This window comes from Phacochoerus africanus, chromosome 11 (genome assembly GCF_016906955.1).
Source record: "Phacochoerus africanus isolate WHEZ1 chromosome 11, ROS_Pafr_v1, whole genome shotgun sequence".
In the NCBI taxonomy this organism is placed as follows: Eukaryota; Metazoa; Chordata; class Mammalia; order Artiodactyla; family Suidae; genus Phacochoerus; species Phacochoerus africanus.
In genome coordinates this window covers 2,232,334-2,244,967 of record NC_062554.1, presented here as the reverse complement: position 1 = coordinate 2,244,967, position 12,634 = coordinate 2,232,334, and the positions used below count along the sequence as shown (strand labels likewise).

At 46.4% G+C, this 12,634-nt stretch overlaps 1 protein-coding gene across 2 annotated transcripts in view; it reads left to right on the top strand.

Moving 5' to 3' along the window:
• The window catches only part of SYT9 (synaptotagmin 9), a 190,605-nt gene that overhangs the window by 60,026 nt on the left and 117,945 nt on the right, over positions 1-12,634 (top strand). For both annotated transcript variants that reach the window (XM_047753684.1, XM_047753685.1), the window contains exon 3: positions 3,138-3,684. In XM_047753684.1, coding sequence (XP_047609640.1) covers positions 3,138-3,684 — 547 coding nt within the window. The remainder of the gene's footprint in view (positions 1-3,137; positions 3,685-12,634) is intronic.

Below are 12,634 nucleotides of genomic sequence, written 5' to 3'. Positions count from 1 at the left end.
GAAAACACCAAAACAGAGGCCCCCCAAAACCTACGCGGAGGCCTGGCTGCTTCAGACTCAGCTCCCTCCTTGCCCCACTCAGGGTCCACGTTCGAACTCCAGACCCTCAGGCTGAGGGCCATCCAGTGGCCAGCGTTCGAGGCCACCTCCAGGGACCATTCCGGACCCCCATTCCAGGGAGGGGGGGCTCAGGCCATCCCATCCTGCGGTTTTCTCCCTCCTACTTGTGACCTGTCTCCTCGTCCGTCCTGGGAGAGCTGCAGGATGCTGATTTTCTGTTTCCCCATCTCACCTTCTCCCTCGTGGCCCTGGGGCAGCCTCCCTGCCCTCCTTTCTTGGTGCTCAGCCCGGAGAGCAGCACAGGTTATGGGGGGGCCAGGGAGGTGACAGGTGACCCCAATTCTCTGGCTGCTCGGAGCTTCTCTGACCCATGCCCCCAACTCCAGTCCCCAATAACTCACTCCTGCAAGGAAATTGGAATCGACTGAAAGGGGACCCCAGGGAGGGAGACCTGTCGTGGTCTGTCAGGGTCTCTGGCATCTGCTGAAGCCACGGCCCTACGGTTGGTGTGATTCTGGCTGGTGGAGAGAAACCAGTCAGGCCGAACATTTGGGTAGATGATAGGATTCATATCTGTGCTTGACTTTTTAGAAAGAACCTCCAGCTCTGCTGGAATTTTGAGTGGAGGCCTCCTGTGCAGTTGGGTGGTGAGGGGCGGGGAGCTTCTCTTTGGTCTTTGAAGTACAGACCTCTCCGTGGTGCCCTCCCCAGCCCACCCCCTGGACCTGCCCCGCCCCCGGCGGTCCTTTGTGGTTAGAAGATCAGGGCACGTTGGACTTCTTTCCAGATTTCATGTCTAAGAAAACGTGCAAGGAAAACAGAGTATGTTCCCTTGCTAAGCAGCCACGTTCGTATACTTAAACTTGACCCGGCAGCTCCGTCCTGTTGATGAGGGAGAGAGGCTGCTGCTGTGGTGAGTCTAAAGCCAGGACTCTAGAGCCGCGAAGGGAGGTTGTTGCGCACGGAGTCTGCCAGAGCCACTTGGGGGACAAAGGTGACAGCGAGGGGCAGAGGTTGGTGTCCGTCACAGACGCATCTAGTGGAACTGCATGGTGCACGCTTAGTGTTTAGACTGTGCCGCTACCGAGGCAGATCCCTGAACGGTCCATTGTAGATGGGGACTGAATCCACACGCAAGTACGACCCTTGTTTGAATCCAGTTTTTTCTGAAGAGAAAAGTTGGTGGCATGGGAAATGCGAGCTGGTGCCAGCCACTAATGGCCTCTCCCCTGCCAGACGCCCCCCCCCTGCCCCCTGCCAGGCCCTCCCCTGCCCCCAGAGACCCCAATGGAGCAGGATTAAAGCTCTACTCTGCACTGGAGAGATTCAGCTGTAGGCGAGGGACTGACCCGGCTGACCTGGCCGTACTAGTTCAGAGAGCTGGTTTTACTTCCTTTTTTCTTTCTTTTTTTTTTCTTTCCTCTTTTTATTACAGTTGATTATAATGTTCTGTCGATTTCTGCCGTACAGCAGAGTGAGCCAGTTATACATATATACGCATTCTTTTTCTCATATTATCCTCCATCATGTTCCATCACAGGTGTTTGGATACAGTTCCCTGTAGGGGACCCCGTAGGACCCCGTTTTTATCCATTCTAAATGGAATAGGGCTGAGAGCCGGTTTGAGGTGCCTGACGTGGTCCCCTGACTCTCCCCCCTCCTTAAAAAAAATCAAAGGATACAGAGAAAACTAAAGATGGTGGGTTTTTCAGTAAGAAATTAAAATCTCACAGGAGACGCTTGCAGACCACACGGTTTTTGCACACGTGGGAACCTGTGTGCCTGGGTGTGCCCCTTGCGGTGGACTCTGTTGTCTGTGACAGGCACAGGTGACAGCTCTGTGTACCTTTTGGGTGATCCGTAATTAGGAGGGTACTTTAGGGTGAAGAGGAGTATTCAGCACAGCAGCATCTGTATGACAAGGGAGAATCATTTCAAACGTGTTTCGGTCCCGTTAATCCTGTCGTTAACATCTTTATTTCATAAAGTACTCTTCAGAAAGGAAAAGATGACAAACTCAAATATTTACTCTGCCTTGACGATGATTTACCAACCCCCCAGAGTCAGCTTTCACCTTCTGGTGGAGGAGGCTATTTTAATTAAGGTTATTGAGAGACTGCACAAAATCCAGTGTAATGGCTCTGAACTCTGAGCTAAAAGCAAACACAAAGACCCTTAAAGACAGCTTTGTAAGTAATAAAGACTCCTCTCAGTTTGTGAGGATCCACGCAGATGAGGCAGGTTTCAAAGAGCATTTCAGGGAAACTTTAACCCAAACCAATTGGCTTACAGGGCGAAGAGTAGATTCCGTTAGCAGATATTTAATTTGTAAATATCAGCATCCAGCCTTCCCTCGCTGAATCCCTGTATCCATTTAGGGTAGCTTACTTTCCATTTTTATCCCCTCCGTGTTAGAAATACAGCCCTTGCGCCTCATTGCTCATCCCCTCTGTGGTCCAGCAGAGGCACAGTCACAGAGCTGGCACCTGCACCTGTCAGAGTCCACGCAGTCCCCCTGCACACAGACACGTCCTGACGCGTGCATTTCCAAAAGAGCAAGGACTGTGTTCCTGGGATGACGTGATTTTACTTCACCCAGTAAGAGTGTGCAACCTTAGTGGGCTCAAGGCCAGTGATGGGAAATGCTGTGTCATTGAGAGAAAGGTCCATTCTTTTTAAGTCACCACGCAGCTAACTGTTTCCTTTTCGGGATGCTACTGTGTATCAAGGTGAGTCATCTTGCGTTGAAACAAGTGTGTACAAATCTTTACATCCCACCAGCTGAATAAGCTTCTTGAACCACATCTTAGGCAGTTTAGAAAGCACATGGAACCTTTCAAGCTCCAGGGCCACACGTTAGTAATTCGTTTCCTGATGCCAGACCTCAATTGCAAGCTTCTAGCCTTGGGGAGCAGCTTACTTGCATTGATGAGCATTTTGAATTTAGGCCAAAAAAAAAAAAAAAAAGGCCCACACATCTGAGCCTTTAACAGTCTGCCTACATCCCAGGCCCGCGTTTCTGAGAGACCCGGAGCCAATCAGGTTATGACTTTGTTCTCTCTCGCTCTTCACTCAAGGCATAATTCAATCCGAAGACAGCTCAACCTGTCACACCCAGAGTTCAGCATCCAGCAGCTTCAGAAACAGGAGCAGTTGACTGGAATTGGCCGAATTAAGCCGGAGCTGTATAAGCAGAGGTCCCTGGATAACGACGATGGGAGAAGGAGTCACAGCAAGGCCTGTGGGAGGCTGAACTTCATGCTGAAATACGACTGCGACTTGGAGCAGCTCATAGTGAAGATTCACAAAGCCGTCAACTTGCCTGCCAAGGACTTTTCCGGGACTTCAGATCCTTACGTCAAGATCTATTTGCTTCCTGATCGGAAAACAAAGCACCAGACTAAAGTTCACAGAAAGACCCTGAACCCCGTGTTCGATGAGGTGTTTTTGTTTCCGCTGCCTTACAACGACCTGGCCGCCCGGAAGCTCCACTTCTCCGTCTATGACTTCGACAGGTTCTCGCGCCACGACTTAATCGGCCAGGTGGTGGTGGATCACTTCTTGGACCTGGCCGATTTCCCCAGGGAGTGCGTCCTTTGGAAGGATATCGAACACGTCACCAACGTGAGTCTGACGTCCCTTCCTTTGCGGGCGCGGTGGGGGCTTCTTGGTCAGCAGATTACTTACTGATGACAGAGAGATTTCTTACGCCTTTTCTATTTGAGGGGCAGAGCGTAAAATTCTCGTTAGTGTACCTAGAGCTGTTGCTTCAAACCTCTTTTCCTTTCCAGCAACGAGTCTTTCACGATATTCATTTGGCGCTTTCTAAGAATTACTCACGGAAGCAATAGAAAAGCATAGCAATCTCTCTGTTCTTCTTTCTAATTAGTAGCTATCCCCTCATAAACCTGAGATATCACCTGCCCTCCTCACCACCTTTTCTTTCGAGTTTTCTTTGGCTGTTTGTGCCAGGTGGGTCCTGGCAGCCTCTTAACTCTGATCTGCAGTGGAGACACTGTGGCCTGGCTCTCTGAAAGCATTAAGTCTTTGCCGTTGCTCAGCTCGGCCCAGCGGCATTTCCCATGATCAGATCTTCAGCTTTCATCCCAGACCGGAGAAGGACTGAGAGGAGTTCGTACCGCATTTTAAAGTATGGAATCGAAGGTACAGGGGGTCCGTCTGAAAAGATCTGCAGATATTGGCAAAACTAATCTACACAATCACAGCTAACTACACAAGGTCAGATCCTAGCTGGCGCCAGGAGAGGGGGCAGATGCTTTGTAGGGATGCCGTGTTTACATTGAGGTACAAGATTGCAGTGCTGATGTTTTCATCCCACTGGCAGCCTTGCTTTCACTGTTCTGAAGAGGGGTATTGCTGCTCCTGAAATAGAAGAGAGAGCGTTCTTAGGGGACTCTGGTATTTGAAGGCCACTCGCTCTATTTCCCTGCCCACCTTCCTTCAGGCAGCTTTGTTAGCACATCTTCGAGGGCAAAGCATCCTCTTCCTCTGCCTTGGCGTCTGCAGACACCGAGGAGCGAAATCCTTACTCGGCTCAGATGATGGCCCCGGCTCGAGTTTGCAGCCCATTTAGTGAAAGGCTCTCACTCTGCTCAGGAAGAGACCCCACAGAATCTCTGCCCCACGGCCACATACCCACGTGGTGCCTGTTCTCTCGTCTCAGCCACGTTTGTGAACCGGACTCACGTTCCCAGGGACAGCTTCTCTTCACATGCTGGGTGACACCAGAGCCAGCTCTGCCCTGCTACTCCGATGAGAAAAGTAGAATGTGGTGCTTTGCTGGTCCTGATTGATCACAATGACCAGGACAGAAACGGGGCTGGAGAAGGTCCAGAGAACGTCGGGTGATGAAACCAAGGTGGTTTGGGAGTTGGGGAAGGAGAAGGCCTCTTCGGACTTGAAAGGTGGCGATGTCTGTAAACCCCAGATGCCCTGGGAGGCAAGGACGGCGTCCCAAATCCCAGTCGCCAAAGTCAGGAAGCCGCGTTAGAGCTTTAAAGAAACAGGATGAGCAGGCTGCCGATGGGCAAGGGCGAAGCCTCTCCCTGGAGAGCCTGCCAGGTCCCCTTGGGTAGAAGCTGAGCCCTGCCGGGCCCACAGTGCGTGATAGATGGAGGTTGGTCGCATGGCCTAGTGTGACGTGTTGTATTTCTTGACTCATGGCTTCCGTAGAATAACTGGAACATCCTAGCAGGGGTCCCGCTCTGCGTCGCCTTCTGGAGACTTTGGGGGGAGTAGGAACGGGTGCACGGTGGCGGCTAAGAATCTGGATGAGGCTGATCCCCGGTGGGTGGGTCGCCTAGAGCGGGTTCCTATGGGGCCAGAATGCAGAGCGCAGCCCGCCGAGACCTCCGAGCCCCAGATCGCTGCCGTCTCAGCACTGGCCCGTGGCGGAGATTTCTGCCCACGGATGGAGAATCCGGGTTTTCCGTAGAGTTGAGGACAACGTGAAATTACTGATCAAAAGGAGGAAAACGGAGAAGTTAAGAGGCCTCGACATTCTCAGTTGTGTCCTGAGCAGACAACACGTGTTCTGAGCACTGGTCTAGGCCTCTGGATGGCCAGCAGCCCAGAGGAGGTCCTGAGAAGGGAATTACAGCTTGTTTCATAGTTGGCCATTTTTTTAAAAATTCCGTTTAAAAAAGGACTGTTGGGGGCTGTTTTGACTGTGCTTTTTTGAACGTGCATCTGTACAGACTGAGCGTGAACGTTTGAGATTTGCCAAGGTTTCACTTTTGTGGTGCAGCATGTGTGTGGTGCAGCGTGTATAATACACGCATACAGATTAAGGAGAGGATAAGGCCAGAAAACCGCCACGTGCCTTGGGGTACCCGCAGGCTGTTTGCCTCCACCACGTGCTCCCAGCCCATTCCCACCAAGGGGAACTCTGTCCTGAATTGTATTCGGAAGACTGTCCATTGTTCTGTCCGTTTCTGCTCTGGGTGTTGGGTCAGTCCCTTTGTCTCTGACCTTCAGCAACCGAGACAAATGGAGCTGGGTTTTCATTACTCTGTAAAATTCTCTTGTGTTCTGTGTACAGATAAGCTTTCTTATATTGATGATGTTTGGGCGGTTGTTAGTTTTCATGATTCTGAACAACGCTGCAGACAACATTTTTGGGCACATCTCCTGGTTCCCCCATAACTTCTCTAGGGGTATCCCCGAGAGAGGTAGGTACTCGGCCTTCACACTCTCTGGGCAGGGCCCAGTGTGTTCTTCCACTGTTGGCCCCCCCACTGGAGGGACCAGCGTTCCTAAGGCGTCGCATTCTCACCAACTCCTGCAATTGCCAACCCCATCTGATATGTGTGTGTGCGTGTGTGTGTGTGCACGTAAAGTGAGGTGATTTGTATATTCTCGGCTGCCAAGGCCAGCCGTCTTTTGAAAGGCTTGTTGGTCATTCACGTTTCCTTCCTTGTTAAACGTTTGTTAGCACTTTTTACTGTCGTCTGTCGTTTTCTTTTCTTACTGATTCATTCGTGTCCTCCACAGTCGAATGCAAACCTCCAGACGGTGGAGGGTTTTACAAACAGCATCTCTCAGTTCGTGGCCGTCTTTATACTCATTGGATGGTATCTTTGGATCAGTGGAGGTTCGTATGTTTGACGTGGTGAAATGTATCAATTTTTCTACTGTAAGTTACTGTGTTTTTGTCTTGTTTGAGATCCTTCCTTGCACTCTGTCGTAAAGCTATTCTTCCCATGTTTTCTATCAGGAATTATAAAGTTTTGCCTTTGCGGATTTTGATGTTGATCCACCCAGAATGAAAGTGTTTGTGTGGTGTAATCTAGGCAGCCTGTATTAGCTTCGGTTGCCGTGACAGAATTCTATAGACTAAAACCTATGGGAATGTGTTTCGAGCAGTTCTGGAGCTGAGAAGTCCAAGATCAAGGTGCCAGCAGATGCGGCTCCCACTAAGAGCCCTCTTCCCGGCTTGCAGGTGGCTGCCCTCTCGATGTCCCTCATGTGGGGACAGAGGGAAGCTTTGGTCTCTCTTCCACTTCTTGTAAGGACGTGAATCTCATCATGGAGGCCTCGCCCCCCGTGACCTCATTGATACCCATGTCCAGATACCAACACCTGGGGCTGAAGGGGGACACAGACATTCAGTCCGCAAGGCAGCTCCCGTTTCTTTTTCTATGTGGAGAACCAATTTTCTGGTACATTTCCCCAATACTCTGCAGTGCATTGCTCTGTCTTATGTAGGTTTCTGTATATGTAGAGTTTGTTTCTGGACTCTATTCTCTATCCGTGGTTCGATTTGAGTATCTCTACAAGTAGCCCACTTTGTAAATGGCTGTCATTCTGTGATAAACTTTTAACATCTGCAAGAGCACGTCATCCAGCCTGCTTTTTCTTCAGTTCCGTCTTGGCTAAGACTTGCCTTTTCTCATAAATGTTAGAATCCGAGAGTCACATTAAAATTTCTTTCCCATATATCTTTGGACTTCTGTGAAGCCTATAGATAAATTCGGGAACAGTTTGCGTCCTTCGTGGTAGTGAGTTTCCTCTTTGTAATCGTGGTGTACCATCCGCTTAGTTAGTTTTCCTCTAGTCTTGCATCCGGGGCTTCTAATTTTCTGCGTGAGCATATCCTTTATGTCTGGTTAGTTTTATTGCCAGGTACCTTACTTTTTAAATAGTATCTTTTCAAAAATTGCATTTTCTAACTATTGTATGGTAATGCAGTTTCAATTTTGTATATTTATCTTCTATTTGGCAATTTTGTAAAAACTCTTATTGCTCTTGTGATTTTTAGACTCTTCTGAATTTCTTTGTAGAGAATGAGTCATGTAAATTATGATAGTTTTGTTTCTAATATATATATATATATATATATATATATACCCTTTTTGTTCTTCTTGGCCACACCCATGGCATGTGGAAGCTCCCAGGCCAGGAAGTGAACCCACACCACAGCAGTGACAACACCAGGTCCTTAACCCTCTGAGCCACAGAGAAACTCCTCTTTTATTTTATTTAAAAAACATTTATTATAGTTGATTTACAATGTTCTGTCAATTTCTGCTGCACAGCAAAATGACCCAGCTATGCATCCATGTGCATTCTTTTTCTCACCTTATCCTCCGTCATGCTCCGTCGCAAGTGGCTGGGTATAGTCCCAGGGCTCTAGAGCAGGACCTCGTTGCTGATCCACTCCAAAGGCAAGAGTTGGCATCTACTAACATCAGCCTCCCAGTCCCTCCCAGTCCCTCCCCCTCCCCCTTGGCCAGCGCAAGTCCTTCTCCATGTCCATGAGTTTCTTTTCTGTGGAAAGGTTCATTTGTGCGGTATATTAGATTCCAGATGTAAGTGATGTCATATGGTATTTGTCTTTCTCATTCTGACTTACTTCACTCAGGATGAGAGTCTCTAGTTCCGTCCGTGTTGCTGTGAATGGCAGTATTTTGTTCTTTTTTATGACTGAGTAGTATTCCATTGTGGATATATACCATATCTTCTTAATCCAAACGTCTGTCGATGGACATTTGGGTTGTTTCCATGTCTCGGCTACTGTGAATGGTGCTCAATGAACACAGGGTGCATGTGTCTTTTTGAATTACACTTTTGTCCAGATATATGCTCAGGAATGGGATTGCTGGGTCATGGTAGCTCTGTATTTAGTTTTCTGAGCTACCCGCATGCTGTTCTCCGTAGTGGTTGCACCAATTTACATTCCCAGCAGCCGTGGAGGAGGGCTCCCTTTTCTCCACATCCTCTCTGGAATTTGTCACTTGTGGACTTATTAATGATGGCCTTTCTGATCATCATTAATAAGTAGTAGTTGTAGCAGTTTTGGTTTGCATTTCTCTAGTCATCAGGGATGTCAAGCATATTTTCAGGTGCCTCTTGGGCACCCATATGTCGTCTTTGGAGAAATGTCTGTTCAGGTCTTCTGCTTATTTTTCATTTGGGTGGTTTGTTTTTTGCTGTGAGTTGTAAGAGTTGTTTGTATATTTTAGAGATTAAGCCCTTGTCAGTTGTATTGTTTGAAACTATTTTCTCACATTCTGTAGGTTATCTTTTTTGGTTTTTTTTTTTTATGGTTTCCTTTGCTGTGAAAAATCTTGTGAGTTTGATCAGATACTATTGGTATATTTTTGTTTTTATCTCTGTTGCCTCAGAAGACTATCCCAAGAAAACATTTGTAGAGCTGATTTCATAGAATGCTTTGCCTGTGTTCTCTTAGAGGAGTTTTATGGTGTTTTGTTTCATATTTAAGTCTTTAAGCCATTTTGAGTTTGTTTTTGTGAGTGATGGGATCCACTTTTATTTTTAACTTAGTGCATAGACTAGGATTTCCCATTCAGTGCTGAGTAATAATTACGGTACTAGTAATCCTTGACTTATTCTTTCTTTTAGATGGACTGTCTTTAATGTTTCCATTGAGTATGATTTTGCTATAGATGCATTGTGGTTGTTTTATCATATTGAGAATGTATTCCTATATTCCTAGTTGTAAACATTTTATTAAATTGAAGTATAGTTTATTTACAATGTTGTGTTAATTTCAGGTATACAGCAAAATGATTCAGTTTTTTTTCCGATTATATTCCATTCTAGGTTATTATAAGATATTGAATATAATTCCCTGTGCTATATAATTCCCTAAAGAGCTTTGTTGCTTTTCTGTTTTATGCATGATATCTGTATCTGTTAACGTCATATTCTTAATTTGACCCTCCCCCTTTCCCCTTTGGTAACCGTAAATCTGTCTATGACTGTGAATCTGTTTCTGTTTTGTATATCAATTCATTTGTATTATTTTTTGTAGATTCCATATATAAGTGATAATCATACCGTATTTTGTCATTCTCTATATGACTTCACTAAGTATAATACTCTCTAAGTCCATCCATGTTGCTGCAAATGGCAATGTTTCACTATTTTTTGTGACTGGGTAATAATTCCATTGTAAATATAGCACATCTTCTTAAGTCAGTCATCTGTTTTGTTTTGTTTTGTTTTTGTCTTTTTGTATTTTTAGGGCCATACCTGCAGTATATGGAGGTTCCCAGGCTAGGGGTCTAATCAGAACTGTAGCCACTGGCCTATACCACAGCCACAACAACGTCAGATCTGAGCTGCATCTGCGACCTACACCACAGCTCACGGCAACACCAGATCCTTAACCCACTGAGCAAGGCCAGGGATCGAACCCGCAACCTCACGGTTCCTAGTTGGATTTGTTTCCGCTGCTCTATGACCGGAACTCTGCATGTATCTTTTTGCATTAGAGTTTTCGCTTATTCTGGGTAAATGCCTAGGAGTGGGATTGCTGGGTCATGTGGTAGCTCTATTTTCAGAGGTTTTCTTTTTTTAAGTGGTTTATGGAGCCTCTATACAGTTTTCTGTAGAGGCTGCTCAATTTACCTTCTCCCATCAGTGTACAAGCGGTCCCTTTGACTAATCAACCTTTTATCACAAACATTCATTTGGTCAAATGCTCTGACCTTATATTTTTTTTTCAATTTAATCTGTTATTTTGGTTAATTACATTGGATCACGTTTCTAATTTTGAGCCAATCTTGTATTCTTTTTTTTAATGTTTTTAAGGCCGCACCCTCAGCATATGGAAGTTCCCAGGCCAGGGGTCGAATCAGAGCTACAGCTGCCAGCCTCCACCACAGCCACAGCAACTCCAGATCTGAGCCTTGTCTGCGACCTACACCCCAGCTCATGGCAGTGCCAGATCCTTAACCCGCTGAGCAAAGCCAGGGATCACACCCATGTCCTCGTGGATACTAGTCGGGCTTGTTACCCCTGAGCCACGGCGGGAGCTCCCCATCTTATATTCTTAGTGTGATCCTGACTAGGCTTGATGTACTGCCTCTTTTGTACATTGCTGAATTCAGTTCGCTAATATTTTGTTTAACATTTTTTTACATCTGTGCTCATGAATGATAACATGTAATTTATCTTCTTGTACGGCCCTTATCTGGGTTGGAATCAAGGCAATTTTTTTTTTTTAAGGCTGCAGATGCAGCATGTAGAAGTTCCCAGGCTAGGGCCTGAATCAGAGCTACAGCTGCTTGCCTACGCCACAGTCAGATCCGAGCCACGTCTGTGACCTACAGCTTGCAGCAATGCCAGATCCTTAACCCACTGAGCAAGGCCAGGGATTGAACTCATATTCTTGTGGATACTAGTCAGGTTTGCTGACTGCCAAGCCATAGTGGGAACTCCTAGGGTAATTCTTGATTACCTTAATTAGTTGGAGAATTATTTTGGATCCCTCCCATTTGTTCCTCTTCAGTACCCCTGAAGGCTTTGGGTTCTTTATTTTTCTTCAACCTGAAAAGGACTCCCTTAGTCTCTGGCTTGTGGTTAGGTTCAGAAAATAAGAAGAGTGAGCTAAGGATATTAACTCCCCTAGATGCCTTCCTTGGAGCATCCATGGCTGGCAGCAACCTTTGGCTGCAAGCCTTAGTCCTGAATATGTCTTTATTTTGCTGTTGTTCTTAGAAGATCGTTTTTCTGGGCACAAAAACTCAGATGTTCCCTTCGTGGCTCAGCAGTTAACGAACCCGACTGGCATCCATGAGGATGCAGGTTCGATCCCTGGCCTTGCTCAGTGGGTTAAGGATCTGGCCTTGCCATGAGCTGTGGTGTAGTTTACAGATGTGGCTTGGATCCCACGTTGCTGTGGCTGTGGTGTAGGCCAGCAAATGTAGCTCCGATTCAACCCCTAGCCTGGGAACTTCCACATGCCACAGGTGTGGCTCTGAAAACTCTCAGTTACCCTGATTTTGTCATTGTAAAACTGTCATTCCGTGGTTTTCTGGCCTTCATTTCCTTTAAAGAAGTCAGCATTTAGTCTAATGTTCCTTTGTATGTAATTTTTCTTTTCTTTCTTGCTGCTTTCAAGACCTTGCCTTCCTGCTTCGTGTTCTGTAGTTTAACGGTAATGTTGCTAAATGCACATTTGTTTTTATTTATCCTGACTGGGGTTTACTGGATTCCTGAATCTGAGATTATTTCCTTCTGTCGGTTCTGGAAAATACTCAGCCATTTACCTCTTTTCATTTGTACAAGTAGTATGTGCTGTTTTTTCACATTTGCCTCATATATGAAACGCTCCCTTTTTTTACGTACTTTGAGTTCTTTCATTCTTTGAATTCTTTTGTCATTTCATACCCAGGTATTTTTGTATTGTGCTGCTCATCATTCTGATCGCTATAAGTCTTTGCAGCTCTTGTTCTCTTGTGTGAGGTTCCATCAGCTCTTCCTCATCCTGCCTTGTTGACTCAAGGATTTAGTTGCGTGTGATTGTGAGCTCATTCAGCTTAGAACTTCATTAGTAGCAATTTCCAAGCTTTGGATTTAAAGTGCATCCCTTCAGAGATGATTTGCGATTGCTTCTCCCAGGTACCTAGATGAACTACCAACATGGACTAACTCTAAATTTTGAGCCTGAGGGTTTTTGGGACCACAAGGTAGAGTGAATATAGACTCCAGCCATTTAAGCAGAGGCTTGTATTAAAGGTTAGAAATGGGGTGTGGGGTGGGGGGACTCTTGCTTTACCTAGATTAGGTCCGAGACACGCTATGT